Raw genomic sequence first — 21304 nt, forward strand, 5'->3', positions numbered from 1 at the left:
GAAGAAGCTCCTGGCTCCTGGCTTTGGATCGGCGCAGCTCCGGCCATTGCAGCCAGTTGGGGAGTGACCCAGAGGATGGAAGAACTCTTTCTCTGCCTCTCCTCCCTCTGACTCTCAAGTACCTCTGACTTTCAAATAAATAAGAAATCTTTAAAATAAGAAAAATGAGATACAGCAAAAGCAAAGTTAAGAGGGAAGTTTATAGCAATGGGTGCCTACATCAAGAAATTGAAAAGGTACCAAATAAATGAGCTACTAATGCATCTCAAGGAACTAAAAAAATACAAACAAAACCCAAAATTTGTAGGAGGCAAGAAATTATATAGAAGGAATGTTCCTCAACACAACCAAGGCAATTGATGACAAGCTTATGGCCAGTGTCCTATTTAATTGGGAAAAGTTGGAAGCATTTCCATTTAGATCCAGAACCAGGCAAGAATGCCTGCTCTCACCATTGATATTTAAGATAGTCCTGGAAGTTTATCCAAAGCCATTAGGCAAGAAAAAAAATAAAGGGATACAAATTGGGAATAAGGAAATCAAACTATCCCTATCTTCAGATGACATGATTCTATATATAGGAGATCCAAAAGACTCCACCAAGAGATTATTAGAACTCATAGAAGAGTTTGGTAAAGTAGCAGGATATAAAATCAGTACACAAAAATAAATAGCCTTTGTATACATAGACAATGCCATGACTAAGAAAGAACTTCTAAGATCAATCCCATTCAAAATAGCTATAAAAAAAGAAGTAAATACCTGAGAATAAATTTAATCAAGGAGGTAAAAGACCTCTATAATGAAAATTATAAAACATTAAAGAAAGAAATAGAAAAAGGCACAAAAATGGAAAAATTGTTCATGTCCATGGATTGGAAAATTGATATCACCTAAATATCCATACTGTTGAAAACAACTTACAGATTCAATGCAATCCCAATCAAAATACCAATGACATTCTTCTCAGATCTAGAAAAGATGATAAAATTCATATGGAAACACAAGAGACCCTGAATATCTAAGCAATCTTAAATAACAAAAACAAAGCTGAATGCATCACAATGCCAGATTTCAAGACATTCTATAGAGCAATTTTAATCCAAAAAGCCTGGTACTGCCACAGAAATAGACATGTAGACCAGTGGAGCAGAATGGAAACTCCAGAAATCAATCCACACATCTACAACTAACTAGTCTTTGGCAAAGGAGTGAAATTAGTCCCTGGGCTGGCGCCACGGCTCACTAGGCTAACCCTCCGCCTTGCGGCACCGGCACACCAGGTTCTAGTCCCAGTCAGGGCGCCGGATTCTGTTCCGGTTGCCCCTCTTCCAGGCCAGCTCTCTGCTGTGGCCAGGGAGTGCAGTGGAGGATGGCCCAAGTCCTTGGGCCCTGCACCCCATGGGAGACCAGGAAAAGCACCTGGCTCCTGGCTCCTGCCATCAGATCAGCGTGGTGCGCCCTCCGCAGTGCGCTGGCTGTGGCGGCCATTGGAGGGTGAACCAACGGCAAAAGGAAGAGCTTTCTCTCTGTCTCTCTCTCACTGTCCACTCTGCCTGTCAAAAAAAAAAAAAAAGAAAAGAAAAGAAAAGAAAAAGAAAAAGAAAAAGAAAGAAAAGAAAAGAAAAGAAAAGAAAAGAAAAGAAAAGAAATTAATCCCTGGAGAAAGGACAGTTTCTTCAACAAATGGTGCTTGGAAATTTGGATCTCTATGTGCAGAAGTATGAAACAAGACCCCTACATTATACCTTATAGAAAAATCAACTCAAAATGGATCAAGGATCTAAATCTGTGATCTGATACCGTACAATTACTAGAGTAGAACATTGGGGAAACTGTAAGACATTGGCATAGGCAAAGACTTCTTGGAGAGGAGCACAGAAGCACAGGCAATCAAAGCCAAAATAGACAAATGGGATTAAATCAAGTTGAGAAGCTTCTGCACTGCAAAGGAAACACTCAGCAAAGTGAAGAGGCAATTGACAGAATGGGGGAAATATTGCTAACTATGAAACTGATAATGGATTAATATCAAGAATTTATAAAGAGCTCAAGAAACTCAACAACAAAATAAAAAATACAGTTAAATGGACAAAGGACATAAAGAGGCATTTTTCAAAATGAAATTCAATTGGCCAATAGGCACATGAAAAAATGCTGAGGAACACTAGCCGTCAGGGAAGTGCAAATCAAAACCACAACGAGGCTGCCCCTGAACCCAGTTAGACTGGCTTTCATACAGAAACCAACAAACAATAAATGCTGGTGAGCATGTAGGGGAAAAGGTACCTTAATTCTCTGTTGGTGGGAATATAAACTGGTGCAGCCACTGTGGAAGACACTATGGAGGTACCTCAGAAAACTGAAAATAGATAGACCATATGACCTGCCAATCCCACTTCTGGAAATTTACCCAAAGGAAATGATATCAGCATATGAAAGAGTTATCTGTACCCCCATGTTTATTTCAGCTTAATTCACAATAACTAATATATAGAATCCACCAAGATGCTTATCAAGTGATGACTGGATAAAGAAATTGTGGTACACACATATATATATATAGTATGGAATACAACTCACCCATAAAAAAGAAAGAAATCCTGTCTTTTGCAACAAAATGGATGCAACTGGAAACTATGATATTTAATGAAATAAGCCAGTACCAGAAACACAAATCCTATAGGTTTTCCCTGATCTGTGATAACAAATATATATAAAAAATGTAGTGTAGGCTGGCACCACAGCTCACTAAACTAATCCTCCACCTGCGGCGCCGGCACCCCGGGTTCTAGTCCCGGTTGGGGTGCCGGATTCTGTCCCGATTGCTCCTCTTCCAGTCCAGCTCTCTGCTGTGGCCCAGGAAGGCAGTGGAGGACGTCCCAAGTCCTTGGACCCTGTACCCGCATGGGAGACCAGGAGGAAGCACCTGGCTCCTGGCTTCAGATCAGCACAGCACGCCAGCTGTAGCGGCCACTTGGGGGGTGAGCCAATGGAAGGAAGACCTTTCTCTCTGTCTGTCTCTCTCTTTCACTGTCTAACTCTGCCTGTCAAAAAATAAAAATCAATAAAATAAAAACTAAAAATTGTAGTGTATAGGTATAAAATTCACATTTTCAGATTCGATGATTGTTTACAGGTCTTGTCTCTAGTGTCAAGTAATAGTGGTTTTTTTGTTTAATTTTTGCTTACTATTTACTTCGTGTAGGGCTTACTATTTGCTTACTATTTACTTAGCATAGGGATAATCTTATGAGCATAAAGTAAACTGAAAGTAGATCTTTGTAATTAAGAAAGCAGATCATTGTAATTAAGAGAAGGAGTAAGAAAGGAAGGAGGGGGAAATGTGGGAGCATGGCCCAGAGGGAGGGTAAGGTGGGAAATATCACTATGTTCTTAAGTCTGTATATATTAATTACAAGAAAGTTATTTACCTTAAATAAAAATATAAAAATAGAAAATACTTGAAAACACTACAGTTTTTTAAGAAAGAAAGAGGAATAAAGATGAATTGAGTATAAAAAAATAGAAGATAACTGCCATGAAAAGCCTCAATTAAACAATAGATGGCTTGTGCTTTATTGGACACCTTTTATTCCCATCAGAAAATAAGGCTCAATTCTCCATCTGCTTCCTACAGTGGACTTGATAGACAGCTCCCTGATTCAGCATGTTCTACTACGTCAAAGTTTCTGGGAAGCTAGGAAGAGCTCACTTTCTGTGCAGCAGCTTTTTCAGGTGCTCGAAGAGCTTTTTCAGAAAGCCATGCTGGAAAAACCAGGACAGGTGCATCCCAGAGCGTCAGAACTTACTCTGAGCCTTCTCACAACCATATATGACAGGTAAGGAGGTGGATGTCACATTGCAACCTTGAAGGCCATATTTACTTGCCATTTGTTACTGACTATTTTGTGCTGTCTAAAGTTTGGTTAATGTTTGGCATATAACAAACCTTGTTTGTTCTCCAAAAATTTATTGCTTATTCAGGAGGGCCAACAAACTCATATGTGCTTATCAGATTCACTACAGTAAATGGCCCAGGAATAGAAAAAACAGATGGGAGGGAGAGCCTCCATATTATTCATTCTGTTACATAAACTCAGTTCCACTCTAGGGAAGCATACACACTTTTGCTATGGCAATCATACCTCTGTACATAAGCCCTGGAAAACTACCCTTTGCTTTTGAATCTCTGCTCATTTCTTTGTAACCAATTATCAATTTTTGTTTCATTTATTTTTTTTAAATTTTTTAAAGATTTATTTATTTATTTGAAAGGCAGGGTTACAGAGAGGCAGATGCAGAGGTAAAGAGAGGTCTTCCATCTGCTGGTTCAATCCCCAGATGGCCGCAACAGCCAAAGCTGCTCTGATCCAAAGCCAGAAGCCAGGAGCTTCTTCCGGGTCTCCCTCATGGGTACAGGGGCTCAAGGACTTGGGGCAAATTTCCACTACTTTCCCAGGCCATAGCAGAGAGTTAGATTGGAAGTAGAGCACCTGGGAGCCAAACCAGTGCCTGCATGGGATGTGGGCACTGCAGGTGGTAGCTTTACCCACTACACCACAGTGCAAGCACCCTGTTTCACTTTTTAGTTGGAATAACGTTAGACAAGCTGTACATGACTGGATAAATTATATGCCAGTTTAGAGTGTATCAAACCATTGATTGTGGGTGCTTTGGAGTCAATGATTCTGCTAGTATGAGTGTGTGTGTGTGTGTGTGTGTGTGGTGAGTATATGTTTTGCTGAGCTGCAGGGTTCACAGTCTTTTGCCCCTTCTCAGTTTGCCTTATATTGTATAGTCCTGACTCAGTAGATCTCATTCTTTAAAATAAACTTTTTAAAAACTGTACAGTGGGCAAAACATTTGGGATGTAGGGAAAAAGAATAAAGAAGAAGAAATATGCAGAGACTTCAAAAAGCTCATAGAAAATGTGTATAAAAATGCATGAATTTCACAATGTTTGAGCCAAAATAATCTTATCTTTAAATTTCAGTTTTTAAAGGAACTTTTTGATGTACCCTCCTAGTACCCTTAAGTCTGTCTCCCGGGACAAGTACAGCATTAAACCACTGGGCAATTTCCTTACACATGTTTTCTTTTCTGGCTTATCATTTAATTTTTAATTGCATGAATAATATATGAGTATAAAAACATTTTCAAATTACTCATTCATGCTTTTAGCTGCCTTAAACTTTTGACTGTCATTTCTATGATCAGTCCCTGTCTCTAATCATCTTCCTGCCTTTGAAAATTGCTCTGCAGGTTTATAAGCTACATAATGAGTAGGCAAAAGATGGTTAGGCTCCAAGCAAGAGCTGTGAACTGGGGATTTTTTGGGGCATGGATACATAAACTTCTGCGCCTTTTGCGTTTTTGTGCTTGTCTTTGTTGCTTGGTTTCCAGACAGCTGAGAACTAAGGAGTTAGGCTGCCTGCTTCATGAAGAAGACGAAATGTGTCCTTGCATTCCCAGTGTTTAGCACAGAGAAGCATCCAGCAAAAATTTCCTGAATGAATGAATGAATGAATGATAAAACATTTTAATTCAATGTTCATCCTTCCAAATTCCAGATACAGGAAGAGAGGCCATGGAAAACTAGAACTCATAACTCCATGTAAGAAACATCCATTAATAGTTACAGTTTTTATAAATCACTTCATCGAGAATAACATTACTCTTTCCACTTTTTATGTGTTTTGTTGCCATACAGCACAGGAACAGGTTTTCTCAAGCTCCTGCCTGTGGCTGCTGCCCTAATTGCCCTCTCGGGGGACAGCCCTCTCACAAAATACAGAGGTAAATGGACAGGAGGTTTGAGTGTCCTGAATTGCTGTGACTTGGAGTCCCAGATGCATTGTCCTCTTCAACCACTCCTATAACCCCAACATGATGACTTTCATTCTTCAGCATGGAATCAGCATGACTTGCTTGTTTATTAAAGAAAAATGCTTAATATTTGTAGAATTAAGGATTTTTAAAAGATCTATAACTTTCTAATTAGGCATTAATGAGTTGACCTTGACACTTATTTGTTTAGGAAGTATTCACATATCAGTAATTGTTATTTCTTTAAAGACTGGCATGATCCTCATATTGTCATTTACCAACATCATGATTCATCAGAGACACACTGAATCATCAAGGGGTTGAACTATGATTGACTTTTCATTATTCAATGATTTAGCGTAAAACGCCTTCAAAATAAGTAAATTATCAAGAATATAAATTTATTCTCCCTTTCTTTTCATGCCCACAAACTGTTCATTCAAATCACATACTATTCAAAAATACAACACAAAAATTCAACCTAAGGATTTCTTCTCCTCCCTTCCCCCATGTATCTAGCTCTTTTTCAGCTCTATGCAGAAAATAACAAGGGAGGTTATGATCCTGGAGCACGCATGACTCGAAGGATTTTGAGAAACCTACTAACAGATTTACAGCAGGTAAGTCCCTACTTAAGAATTCTAAATTTATTTCAGTTATAGTAGCCACATCTATTATTAAAGAATCTGGTTTGTTCGGTGTCAATTCTATCTTTATATAGCTTTCCATGCACTCTCCCCTTTATAGTAACTGCTATTATTTTAGTATGGGCTCCATTAACTTTAATCTGACCTATTACAAGTGCAGTTTAATGGATTTCTCCAGTTCACCTGCCCCCACACCCACAACTCTTCAACACTGAGATGGTGGCCTTTCCAAAATGCAGTTGTTACTCTTATGCTTGACATTCTATGTTGGACATTCATATCTGTAGGATGAAGTCTGAGCTCCTTAGCATAACGAAGCAAACTGAATTTACCTGATTCTTCTCTTTAAAAATAAAACATAAAATTATGATGCTTTTACAAATATTGCAGTGCCTGAGTTCATACCCATATCTTGCCCTGGATTCCAGCTTTCTACTAATGTAAACCCCAGAAAAGAAGTAGTGATGGGTCAAGTAATTCGGACCCTGCCACTCATGTGGGAGACCTGGATTGATTTCCCAGCTCCCAGCAGCCAGGCCCAGCCCCAGTTGTTGCAGGTGTTTGAGAAGTGAACCAGAGGATGAGTGCACTCTATTTATCTCTTTATTTCTCTCTCTTTTTCTTGCTTTCTCTTTCCTTTCTTCTTTCCTTCCTTCCTTCCTCTCTATGTCTCTCTCTTCCTCTTTCCCCAAAAAATACATATTTTTAAAAATTTATTTAGTCAGGGGACAAGCGTTTGGCACAGCAGTTAAGATGCTGCTTGGGGTGCTCATATCCCATCCCATGTCAGAGTACCTGAGTTCAAGCCCTGGTTCCTCTACCACTGATCCAGTGTCCTGCTGCCACCTACACAGGAGACCCAAATTGAGTTCCTGGCTCCTGGCTTCAGTCTGGCCCAGTCCTGGCTCTTGCCACCATTTGAAGGATGAGCCAGCAGCTCAGATCTCTCTCTCTCTTTTTCTGCATTTCATATTCATATATAAAAATGTTTTAAATCTATTTAATTCATTAATTAAAAGAAGGCACCTTAAGATGTACAATTACTCAAAAAGGGGGAAAACAAAGAGCAGACAGATAGATATGGAGCAACTAACAGATTAGGAGTATAAAAGCAAATTTCAGTAAATGTAAGACTGGCTTTTATCAGAGATGGCAGATTGCTTCTCCACCAGGACAGAATTTATTTACATGTCCATGTAGATAAGAATTATTTGAATAGCTATCAATTTTCAATAAGTCAACTCTAATCTCTACAGAGTTGTAAAATGGCCTAGTCAAAGACAATGGTGCATCTCTGTAGATTCAGATAAGTACAATTGAGGAGATGTCTAGTCTCTTTTTCTCATTCCAAAGTGTTTCCTTTTTCTGTAGACTATACCCTTTCACTCCCGTATATCATGTAGAATTTCTAAAGTTTTCTGCTGTTACTGATTTCTAATGTATAACATTGTAGTGAGAAAAGTTACTCATATGATTTAAATATTCTTAAGTTTTTTAAAGATTTATTTATTTGAAAGTCAAAGTTACAAAGAGATAGAGAGACAGAAAGAGAGCTCTTCCATATTTTGGTTCACTCCCCAGGCTAAAGGCAGGAGCCAGGTTCTTCATCTGAGTCTCCCATCTGGGTAGCAAGAGCCTAAACACTTGGGCCATCTCTGCTGCTTTGCCCAGGCCATTAGCAGGGAATTAGATTGGAAATGGAGAAGCCAGGACAAGAACTGAATATTTTATGGGATGCGGAAGTCATAGGCAGCAGCCTTAGATACTACACAACAATGCTGGCCCCAATTTTCTTAAATTTTTTAAAGATGTATGTTGTCACTTAACATACGATCTATCCTGGAAAATGTTTCATATGTGAGAATAATGTGTTATTTCGCAGGAATTGGAAGGAATGTTCTGTTGATATTTGGTTTATTTGAGCATGAATACAGTTTAAATACAATATTTTTTGTTGAGTTTCTATCTAAACAATCTCTCCACAGCTGCAAGTCAAGTGCTAAAGTTCTCTAATATTTTATTTATGTTAATTTCTCCCTTCAAATATATTTAGATGTCCTGATGTTGGCTGAATATATATTTAAAATGTTTCCTCTTGGTGAATTTATTCCTTTATAATTAATTATATAATGACTTTGTCTCATTTTGTAGTTGCTGATTAAAAGTCTCTTTACTTTCACTCTGTATGTATCCTTACAGGTGAAGTGAGTGTCTTTTAGGAAAGCTATACCTGAGTGTTGTTTTTTTAAATCTGTTCAGCAGCTACCTTATGTTTTTTAATTGAGGGATTTAATCCATTTATATTCAAGGTAATTAATAATAGATAAGGACTTACTGCTTCCATTTTTTTAAAAATGTATATTTATTTACTTATTTGTTTGATAGAGAAGGAGAACCAAAGAGTGGGCAAGATCTTTCATCTGCTGATTCATTCTCCAAATGGCCGAAATGGCCAGAGCTGGGCCTGGCCAAAGCAGGGAGCCAGGAGCTTCATCAGAGTTTCACATATGCCTGGGCCCAAACACTTGAGCCATCTGCTGCTGCCTTCCGAGGCTCATTAGCAAAAAGCTGGATCAGAAGTGGAGGAGCAGGGACTAGAACTGGCACTCTTATGGACGCTGGTTATCCTAGGTGTCTGCTTACCTACTTTACCACAACTACTCCTACTTTTAAAATTGTTTTCTTGCTGTTTTGTAGATCCTTCCTTTTTTCCTCTCTTATTTTTTTCCTTTGTGAGTAAGTGTTTTTCTCTGGTAATGTGTTCTGATTCCTTGATTTTTTTGTTTTAGTACATCTATTAAAAGTTGCTGCTTATAATAGAGGCTTTCAAATAAATCTTACAATTATAGCAGGTTATTTTAAACTTCTATCAACTAAACTTTGATTACAAAAAATCCTTTACATATTAATTACTCCCCCCATTCTGAATTTTGCAATTAACATCTCTTTACATTGCATATTCCTTAATAAGCTAGTACAGTTATGATTTTAATAGTTTTATCATTTAATTTTTTGCTAATGAAGATAAACGTGTAAGTGATTTACATACCACCCTCAAGTTAGCATTCTGAATTTGCTGTGTGCTTACTGTTACCAGTGAGTTCTATACTCTTACAGGTCTTCATGTTACTCATTAGTAGACTTTTTCAACTTGAAAAACTAATATTTCTTATAAGGTAGTTGTATTGGTAATGAATACTCTCAGCTTCCATTTGTGAAAGTCTTTATTTCTCTTTCGCTTCTGTACCATCTTTGCTGAGTGCAGTATTCTTGGTTTGTAGTTTCACTTCAGTACTCTCTCTTGACCTATAAACTTTCTGCTCAGTGAAACTCCCGTATATGTGATTTGTTGCTCTTCCTCTGTTGCTTTCAGGATCTACTCTTTGTCTTTGGCCTTTGAAAATTTAATTATAATGCAGTCGTATCTTGATGTATGCAGCTAACAAAATCCAAGAATGCTGTATTAAATGGCATGGTATTCTCATATAACTTATGAACATCCTCCAGACTACTTATAGCACCTAATATAATATAATCTCCAGATTATTTATAAAACCTGATGCAATGTAAGTTCTATGAGATTAGTTGGCATACTATATAGTCTACAGAGCAATGACAAACAAAACAAAGTCAGCACATGTTCAGTACAGATACAACTTTTAAAAAAATCCTGAATCTGGGATTGATTTAATCCATATACACAGAAAAAGACAACTGTATGTTGTGAAGTTGTCTTATTTAGATTGAATCTGATTATAGACCTTTGATCTTCCAATATGTAGATATTTACATCTGTCTCCAAGTTAGGAGAGTTTCCATTTATTGTTTCATATATACACTTTCTATCACTTTATCTTTCTATACTCCCTCTTGAATGTCAATGATTCATACTATAAGTTATAAGCTTTCTTAATTCCCTTTAAGTCTTTTTCTTCTTTCTCTATTGACAGTAAAACTCATATTCCAAACCATCTGTGTTTGAGTTCACATATAATTCTGCTTATTGAATCCTGCTGTTGATGTTCTCTGTTACATTTTTCATTTTGTGCATTTTATTTTTCTTCTCTAAGAAGTTTTTTGTTTGTTTCAACCTCTATGTTAAATTTCTTTGATAAACTTCTGAATTATCTTTCTGTGTGTTCTAGTAATTTGTTGGCATCCCTTAAACAGTTGTTTTGTATCCATTGTCTGGCAGCTCATATATCTCTACATCACTGACACCTTCATATGTCTATTTTGTGACATCAGTCCCTGGCACTATATTTTGTCTGTTTGGTGACATAATATTTCCTGATGGTTCTTGATCCTGTAGTTATGTTTTGATATCTCTGCATAGAAGTTATTCTGGCTCTGGTCCAACTCTGCCTGGGAACCTCTTTCAGCTGTAAGCCTGTCTAGAAATTTAAGGCAGATCATCTGTTGTGGCCTTTAAACCCATGAACACTGCAGCTATCACAGCACTAGGAGGCGCCTTAAGCCCAAGAGCACCACAACTGTGCCATACAAGGTTAATTTCAAGCTCCCAGCCACTGTGTCCTGCCTATGACTGTGAGTTATTTAGAACCCAAAGCCATGTAATCAGCAAGTGGAACTTGAGTTCATCTCACAGAGCCTATGATCTCCCATGCAGGACCAGGGCACATCTAAATGCTCTGTTCTCAGGTATGGCCTGCAGTTAGGCATGATGGTATTCTGTCTAGTGCTGAATACTGGTAGTGAGCCCAGTAATGGAGCCCAATGTAAAGTCCCATGCTACTTTCCTTTGTTTCCCCCAAGTGGATGGCATCTTTCCAAGCTGTACTGTTGTGGTTTGGGGGAGGATGGGTGCTGCAGGTAATATAAAAATTCTCTTTTGTACCTTCTTCCAGTCACCTGTTTTATTATGATATATAAACAGATACTATGACCTAGTACCTGGTCTCCTTAGCTCTTGTGTAGGTAGTTTTCTGCCTGGATAGTTGTTCAAATTGATGTTTCTGTAGAGATGATAACTAGAGAGTTCTATTATACCATCTTGCTCCACCATCCTCATCTTTCTCCAAGATGTGTATGTGTATATTTCTTAATTAGAATGATGATTTTTAAACATGGTATAAGGCTAAAACATCAGGTATAGACACTTTCAATCTGTTCTGGTGATTATGCCCATTTTCTGAGGACTCCCAGGAATGTCTCAGGGAACCACCACAGCATAGGCCCTTATTCAATAACCCCACATCTCACAACTCAAGCAGATGGGGAGCCTATGAGAATAGGAAAATCTGTTCATCCATGTACACGATCAAACCGTTAAGACTAGCGTGTTTAGAAAATGGTTGTTAAGAAAGAATATGGGCTGAGGGAGCTTTTTCTTTCTTCATTAGAATTTCTTATACTCCCTTCCTGACTTGGGTCCCAAAATATTGCCCTTGTTTCAGACTCAACTGAGGTCAGTCAGCTGCTGAAATGGCAGCTCCTGAGCACCACATGGCCCACACATCCCATGTGTTAGTGCACTCCTGAGAAAACTATTAGGAAGGCAGAGATTTGCATAGCAAATTATCATCCTATCCACTTCCATTATGGACTCAGATGTATTCCCATAGAAAATTCCAAGCCCCACTATGTGATTCAAATCCTCCCCTAAGTATCCTAATTATCATTTCAAGTGGTGCTCTGCTTGTTCCAGCAGGCCACATTTAATTCTTCCATAGAACACCTGCAAGAAATTAGTCAAATGGGCAATTAATCCACAAAATCTTTGTGAACACACTTACAAGCAAAAATTTAGGCCAAAACCCATGACAGAATTAGCTTTATTTTCACTGATGTCAGAATCAGAACTGGCAAGTCAATGCCATATTATCTACCTCCCTTATTTTACAAATTAGGTAAAATTCCTTTCTAGGGACTCAAGGACAGGAAAGGAGGTTTAATGTTGAATCAGCAACACAGTCTAAATAAGTGGTCCAGTTAGTTCATCAGTACTCACAGGCCAAAAGATGTGTAATGAGTTTTTTTTTTCCAGACAAAAGCTAAATAACACTGGGAGTAGTTACTTACAGTCACGACAGGGTTATTATCCATTTAGAGTACAAGCCATCTTGTCACCATTACACAAATGTTTGTTGACTTCTGCCTGGCTAATTGTCAGCAAAGAGATTCTAAGTGCCACTTTCCTGATTAGAAGAATGTTGATTCAAGTTGATGGACTCAGCAGGGGGTCTCTGAGATTACTTTTGAGCTTGCAGGCAATGCCTGCTGAGAGTCTGTTGTACAGAAGACATCAGATGCAAAATTAGGACCTGTTACCAAATGGGAACAAATAGAAGTGACAATACATATATCTATTCATCTGTATGATGTCAGAGCCAAATCCCTCACCATCTTGGCAGTCATAAGGAGTTCTCAATCTCTTAGTTAACCTACTTATAGTGACTGTGATTAAAAGATGAAAAGCACTGAATAAGTTTGTATACATTGAGCTACTACGATATACATTAGACTCAAATGTTACAAAATTTTTGTGACATCCATCAACCAAGAGTATAAAGCACTCTGGAGTGCGACTCCCATTTCTGCAGCACACTTGCTTTTTTTGATCTTATACAAAATGCTGACTATCAATCAACCCTTGTTCTCTTTATTTTAAAAATACTTGGTTGAGTGATCAGTACTGTGGTATGGTGGGCTGAGCCCCACCCTGTGGTGCCGGCAACCCATGTGTGTCCCGGCTGCTCCTCTTCCAATCCAGCTCTCTGCTATGGCCTAGGAGGGCAGCAGAGATGGCCCAGGTACTTGGGCCCTTGTACCCACATGAGAGACCTGGAATAGGCTCCTGGCTCCTATCTGCAGATTGGCCCAGCTCTGGCTATTGCAGTCATTGGGGAGTGACCCAGCAGGTGTAAGACCTTTCTGTCTCTCCCTCTCTCTGTCTGTAGCTCTGCCCTTCAAATAAATAAATTTTAAAAATCTTAAAAAATAGCTGGTTGATAAATAAAAATTATATGAGCATATTCAAAGTGTACAATATGGTGATTTGACATGGGAATACATTGTGTAATGATTACTGCGGTCAAATTAATGAACACTCAGGGCATTTGGTATAGCAGTTAAGATGCGCCTTGGGATGCCTTAATTCCATACCACCGTGCCTGGATTGGAACTCCACTTCCAATTCCAGCTTCTTGCTAAAGTGTACCCTGAGGAGCACCAGGCAATGGATCAAGTACTGGGGTCCCTGCTACCCATGAAGGAAGCCTAGATCTTGTGGTTGCAGGTATTTGGAGAGTAAAATAACAATGGAAAGATCTATATTTCTGTCCCTCTGTCTTTCAAATGAAAATGTGAACAACTTAATTAATGTTTAGTCAACAAAAAAATTAATACATCAATCACCCATGGTTACCATATATGGAACATGAGGGTTGAGGACACTTAAAATCTGCTCTTATATAAAATTTTGAGAATAAAATACAATATTATTAACTAGTCATCATTTAATAACTGAACATTTATATCCTTTACACCTAAGACCCTAGAAGCCACCATTCTACTCTTTTGATAAGTTCAGCTCTTTACCCCATGCAAATGATATCAGGCAATATTTGTCTCTCTGTGTCTGATTTATTTCACTTGGGATTTTGTACTCCAGGTTCAGCCATGTTGTAGCAAAGGACAGGATTTCCTTCCTTTTTAAGAATGAATTGTATTCCATTGTATGTGTGTACCATTTTTTTATTCATTCTTCAGTGTCAAGGACCCTTGGATTCATTCTACATCTTGGTTATTGTGAAAATGGCTGCAAAGAACATGGGAATGCAGGTGTCTCTTCAACATACGGACTTCATTCCTTTCACTCCTTGTTTTAATAAACATGATGATCACCACCCTACCTCAGACATTGGTGTTTGTTAAATAAGATGATGCTAAATAGTTTTAAAAGATATCCCCCAAAATTACCCTAAACTGCAATAAGTATCATTGTGATATACATTCCATAGGTAACAAGGGCAAAGAAAGGTCAAAATAAGTTGAACAGTGCCATAATAAGTGAAACAACATAAGCCATCTCTTTAATGCCCCAACTACCAGACTTTTTTCTCTCACCCACCTCAACTTGTTCATTCGTTGTCTCAACTCAAACTGCCAAAATACAGAAATGTATTTTGTTTGCGTCTATTGAGACAGTTCACTCAAGCTCAGAAAACAAATACTTGTGATTCCTTGGCCGTAAGCCCTCTCACTCAGGTTTGCTGATTCAAGTGGCCATATACTTCTACATTTTCTAAAAGCTGACATGATTGCTTCTTGCAGATCCCAGCTGTTGTGGGCGAGAGTTGCTCTCTGTGCTCTGTGGAAAGTGCTACAAGAGGCTGTTTCCAAGGGGTGAGTGCCATGCACATGTCCCTAGGAGTTGGGGACAGACATCATTGAAGAGTTTGCCAACTAATTTAAATTATGGACCCCATATGGCATCCTAGACAACCTCATTTAGGAGGTAGACTTGCCTCCAACTTTTCATGTGATAAACATTTTCAGCAGAGTTGCCAGAAATACAGCCACAAAAAAGGATGAAAATACACAGCTATACCTAGAAATGCATCTTAGAAAGCCATTGTTTTTCAGGTGTTGAGCCCTACAATTAAAGAGGAGAAATTCTTATCTTGGATGCAGTCTGAGCCTCTGATCCTCCTGTGGCTTCCAACCTGTTATAGACTATCAGTCACTGAAATTGTCACTCACCCTGTCCGGTGCAGCATCTGTCGGACCTTCCCGATCTTAGGACTGAGGTATAGTCACCATCAGTATCCACAGATTGTCATTCTCCAAATGGTTCTGAACATGGAACAGTATTATCTTCAGTGTCCTTCTCATACATCTGGAACACAGTTGGCTTCATGGGCTCAATAATTCTCTGCATGAGGCACTTTGGTTGACAATAAATTCTATTCATTTTCTATAATTGATTGATTCTGTAATTGATTGATATTAAATTCTAAACTGACTTTTAAAAAAAATTATTTATTTGAAATGTGGAGTTAGAGAGAGAGAGAGAAAGATGAGAGAGAAAGAGGAAGAGAATGAGAGGGGGCCAGCGCTGTGGTACACTAGGTTAATCCTCTGCCTGTAGTGCTGGCATCCCATATAGGTGCTGGTTCTAGTCCTGGTTGCTCCTCTTCCACTCCAGCTCTCTGCTGTGACCTGGGAAAGTAGTAGAAGATGGCCCAAGTCCCTGGGCCCCTGAACCCGCATGGTACCTGACTCCTGGCTTTGGATTGGCGCAATTCTGGCCGTTGCAGCCATTTGGAGAGTGAACCAACAGAAGGAAGACCTTTCTCTCTGTCTCTCCCTCTCACTGTCTGTAACTCTAACTCTCAAATAAAATAAATAAAATCTTTAAAAAGAGAGAGAGAGAGAGAAAGAGACCTTCCATTTACTGGTTCACACCCCTAAAATGGCCACAACAGCCAGGGCTGGACCAAGCCAAAGCCAGGAACCTAGAACTCCATTTGGGCCTCCCATGTGGGTGGCAAGAGCCCCAGTATTTGGGTCATATTCCATTGATTTCTAAGGTACATTGTTAGGGAGCTAGATCAGAAGCAGAGCAGTTGGGACTCAAACTGGCACTCCTATGGGATGCTGGCATTGCAGGCTGTGGCTTAACCCATTGCTCCAGAACGCCATCCCCAGCCAGTAACATTTTTATTGCTCCTAGAAAAAAAATTATTTTTGGTTGCAGGAAAAAAAAAAACTCTTAAATACTTTGGAGCCACCAAAAACAACAACATTTCAACAACATTAAATAACATTAAACAACATTAAACAACATTTCATAACAACATTAAAACGAGTTATAAGCTCCTATAAGAGTAATACTGTTATGCGCAATTTCCAGAGATGTTAAATGTCTTAGTTCACATGTTTAACAAGTGGCAGGGGCTGATGGTTTGATACTATGCTGTCTCCCTGTACAGACAACTAAGAACAAGACCTCAAGTCCAAACAAATGATCAGCATATGGTAGAACAACACAGGCCTGATCTTCTCTCCATCTAGGAGAAAAGGCATATCTGAAAGCTGGGTCTGGGGATGAGAGAGTCATATCTTTGGAAAAGTATTTTATCTGAGAGAAAGAGAGTTATATGTGTACCATAAATAAAGCAATAAGGAAGTAAAATAAGAATCTCTATTAAAGGCTGGAAGAATAAAGCAGGGAACTTAGGTAAATGCCAGGTGTGGGAACCCAATTACTCATGTTGGGTGAACACAGGTGTAGGGACTGGAGATGAGGTGGGACTGATACACTAGGGCATCCAGGTAACCAAAAACACATCAAAGCTGAGGGTCCTTAGAAGGGGAAGGAGCCAAGGGCCTCAGGACTTCCGTCATTCACTAACTCAGACTTCAAACATGCTCCCCAGAGAATCGCTCTTCCGTGTCTACTAAAACCCAGGTTTTAGTTTCACTGAGGGAGCAAATTAAGTTTGCAGAGAATTTGGAGGACACCGTGAAACTTCATTCATGAAAAACTCCTTGCAAATAACAACATTAAGCTATGTAATATAAATGAGAAAGACTGTTGCAAGCCAAGCATGACCAAAGGAATCTCTATACTAGAATGAAAAATAAACTCTTTTTATTGGACAATGAAGGAACATGAATATTATTATGTTTTATGCATATTGCAATCATTTAACAAAAAAGTATTGTGAAAGTTGTGTTTTATATAATTTTGTAGTTATTATATGTCATAAAGGTGCAAAATTAACTTTGAAATTACATAAAACACTTTTATGTTGAAATTTTTACAAAGTCATTATATATAACATAAATCTGACATTATTCCTATTTCATAGATGGCAAAAAATTGTCTCAAAGAGTTTAAGAAAATATCTCAGATCACCCTTATCTTTCAAAAGTGAGATTAAGCTTCCTCTGAAAAATGCTTCCATGTGAATTGTCTTTCCCCCTAAACATCCAAGGCAAAGGTGAATAAGGAGGGGTGGACCAAATGATGTCTGAGGCTTCTTGCAACTCTAACTTTCTGGGTATACTGAAGATGCCTTGGATGTATTACAGTACCAATCTTAAACTTGTGTTTTTGGCTCTCAGAAAACACAAATAATAGCTTTGGTTTTAGGGAACCTTATGAAGCCATTTTACAGTAGAAGCATTTAAAGATCCACAAGTAGTCGGAAGAAGACAAAGATTTAGCCTTTCAAAGAAAGAAATGCACAAAGACCAGAGATTGTTTCTAAACCAGCAATTAAATCCTAGAAGGATAAGTCGCGTTCATGTCCTCCATGAGCCCTGTGAGGTTTAGATGTGACTGGGGGTAAACCTTGGTTCGTTTGTTTGTTTGTTTTGTTTTGTTTTTTGACAGGTAGAGTGGATAGTGAGAGAGAGAGACAGAGAGAAAGGTCTTCCTTTTGCCGTTGGTTCACCCTCCAATGGCCGCCACGGCTGGCGCACTGCGGCCGGCACACCACGCTGATCCGAAGGCAGGAGCCAGGTGCTTCTCCTGGTCTCCCATGGGGTGCAGGGCCCAAGCACTTGGGCCATCCTCCACTGCACTCCCGGGCCACAGCAGAGAGCTGGCCTGGAAGAGGGGCAACTGGGACAGAATCCAGCGCCCCAACCGGGACTAGAACCTGGTGTGCCAGCGCCGCTAGGTGAAGGATTAGCCTATTGAGTCGTGGTGCCTGCTTAAACCTTGGTTCTTTATGGGCAAAATCATCAACATGGACCCCTCTCATTTCATACACCTGTAGGAATTTTATAGCGCATAGAGAAACAGATTCAAGGTTGGAGTCAGAATATTGTCCTAGACATGTCGAATGTAGCTATACAGTAGTGCTAGACAAAGCAGCTAGAATGGATAGCTCATCAAATAACCCTTTATTGTATGATACACTGTATTGAAAAAGTGAATGCCTCCCCATGTTTTGAAAAGCGAATGCCTTCTCTCTTGTGCTTGATGAACACTTTTCAAAGTTTGGTATTATGTTGCAAGGCTGCTAGGGCAGGTTTGCTAGCTTCACTTTCCTATTGAAGAAACTTAATCATTCATTCAACGTCATTCAAATAACAATCATTGAAAAGCTCCCAGATATCATGTATGCTCTAAAGCAGTGAGTTTCAGTTTCCAATCCAACTGTTATTAGTACTCCAGTTCTTAATGGTGGTGTATGAATAAAAACCTCAAGCCTCCCACCTTAGTGGTCTGATCTAATAGTTAAAACAGCAGTCTCTTCATTCCAGTGTTATACCAGGGCTCAAAACCTTGTCTAACACTAAATAGCTATATAACTTTGTGGAAGTTACTTAAAGTCTCTTGATTCAATTTCTTCAATCTGTAAAAAGAGTACAATAGCAAGAATACTTTACCTTAAAGAACTTCCATGGAGACTGACTGCTCAACACCTGTAAACTGCTATGCATAGAAAGTGCTCAAAACTGTAGCTGTTGCCATAGCCACTCAATGTTACTTATTAATATCCTGCCATGAGACTCTGTTGAGGTAAAGCAGTAAACAAAGGCAGCTGAGGTCGATCTCAAGGCATTTATATACTCTTGTTCTGCCTTCACATGGCTTGGATCAGACTGGCAAAATCTTCTGCTATCTTGGCCTCAAATTTTTATTCCTCTGTTCTTCAGGATGAATAATGGTACTGAGAGATTGGATGTCCTCTAAACCCTTCTTGTTTACTGCAGTCTGTGTTACTTTATTCCTCCTCTTCTTTCTATTTGGGATTTTCTCCAATTTTTTTTTTTTTTTTTTTTTTTTTTGGACAGGTAGAGTTACAGACAGTGAGAGAGAGACAGAGAGAAAGGTCTTCCCTCCATTGACACAATTCACTCTCCAAATGGCCGCAATGGCCAGAGCTGTGCCGATCCGAAGCCAGGAGCCACGTGTTTCTTCCTGATCTCCCATGCAGGTGCAGGAGACCAAGGACTTGGGCCATCCTCCACTGCACTCCCGGGCCACAGCAGAGAGCTGGACTGGAAGAGTAACAACCGGGACTAGAAACGGCACCCATATGGGATGCCACCGCCGCAGGCAGAGAATTAACCTAGTGCGCCATGGCGCCGGCCCCTCCTCTGCTTTTATCTTCAGCCCTGCCTTCATAGACAGCCTTAGTCTCACTTCTTCCACAGAAGCGCATTCAACCATACCAGCCCACAGGGAGCCCCCTCTGCATCTCTCTGGTAGCACTAATTTCCCTTGACTTGCACTTGGCATTTAACCACATATCGCCTCCTTGTGCTCACTGACACTTCAAGCTTCCATGTCAACTTTGTGAAGCAAGACCAGAAACTTGAAAAGCACTGGAATCTTTTTATGTTTGTTTTTTGGACTTTTTAAGGGTGAAGGGAATATCATTATGTTCTTAGAATCATATCTACAAAGCACATTGAATCTGTTAAAAGCTAATTAAAATTTTAAAAAATTAAAATATAAAAAAAAGTTGAAAACTCCAATGCTTACAGGGACAAGGCAAGTCACATATAAGAGAAAAGTAGGGTGGTTAGGGGCTGTACTGAGCTGAGGAGCTTATGTCCAGGTTAAAAGGACTAGCAGTCACTTTGTTCTTACCAGTCATTGGCATGGAGGAAGACAGAGCTTTATGTCAAATAAACTCATAGCTATAGAAGAGTCAAAATATCAGGAACAATTGTACAGAGTTCTGATACTGTACAGACAACTGTATGATTCATTCACATATGCTTATAAGTTACTAATTCATGACTACTAGGTCTCATCAGCTCTGCCTTGACACCATAGTATTTTCCAAGTGTTACAAGATATCCCTCCTTTCGAGAGTATCTCAAGATTCTCTTCTCCTCTTTGGACCACAAGGAATTTTAAGTTTGTAACCATTTATAAAAGAAAGTCTGCAATGTCAGCTTGTCACAAAATGCAGATATGGTGTCACTCAACTTTTGACTGATGGGAAACTCCCCTGCCTCTGCTTTCTTTCCTATGTACAAACTCCTAGAAAATGACCATAGCTTATTTCAACATTCTTTGTCAATGGCTTAATTCTCCCCAAAACCATGCAAAAATGTAGTTCTAATATTATGGCATTTCATAGATTTTTCTAGTGAAGCCAAGGAAAATCCTGAGGTTTTTGTTGTAGTTGTTAGTGAATAAAATTCAAGGTAGTTGATTGCATTATGCAATGATGCAAAATATGGTTTGCAGACTTAAAGATCTCTCATAAGGCTTATAGCACACAGTACTCTACCTAAAGAATTCACACTGTATCTTCTGGGGAAGGATCAGATTTTTTAACCATAGCTTGTTAATAAAATCATATTAATATAATACCATATAGAAGACACTATCAAAAGAACATTTCTTTGGTTAAATAAAAGCAACAAGGATGATCAATTGGTATAGCAGTTGGGAAACCACTGAGGATGCCCCCACTGAGGATGCTTGGGTTCAAGTCCTGCCTGTACTTTCCAATCCAATTTCCTGCTAATGCTTGCCCTGAGAGGCAGCAGGTGATGATAAAAGCTCTTTGGATTGAGTTCCTAGACCCTGGTTTCAGCCTGGTCTAGTCCCAGTTGTTCTGACATTTGAAGAATGAACCAGCAAATGAGAGATCTCATCCACTCCTTTTCTCTATCTTGCTGCTTTTCAGACAAATAAATAAATAAAAATTAAAAGAAAAAAAAATAACTGCTGGCCCTGTGTTGCAACTGGTTAAGCCACTGTCTGCACCACCAGCATCCTATATGGGTGCCCATTTGAGTCCCAGATGCTCCACTTCTGATCCAGCTCCCTGCTAATGTGCCTGGGAAAGCAGCAGAAGGTGGTCCAAGTGCTTGGGCTCCTG

General features: G+C 39.2%; 1 protein-coding gene across 1 annotated transcript in view; it reads left to right on the forward strand.

The window, feature by feature from the left end:
- The window catches only part of DYTN (dystrotelin), an 87600-nt gene that overhangs the window by 23751 nt on the left and 42545 nt on the right, over nt 1-21304 (forward strand). Inside the window, 5 exon segments of the mRNA XM_070071596.1 lie at nt 3641-3842; nt 5714-5799; nt 6349-6449; nt 14772-14843; nt 15084-15247. Of these exon segments, the coding sequence (XP_069927697.1) occupies nt 3641-3842; nt 5714-5799; nt 6349-6449; nt 14772-14843; nt 15084-15247 (625 nt within the window).

Source organism: Oryctolagus cuniculus, chromosome 3 (genome assembly GCF_964237555.1).
Source record: "Oryctolagus cuniculus chromosome 3, mOryCun1.1, whole genome shotgun sequence".
Lineage (NCBI taxonomy): Eukaryota > Metazoa > Chordata > Mammalia > Lagomorpha > Leporidae > Oryctolagus > Oryctolagus cuniculus.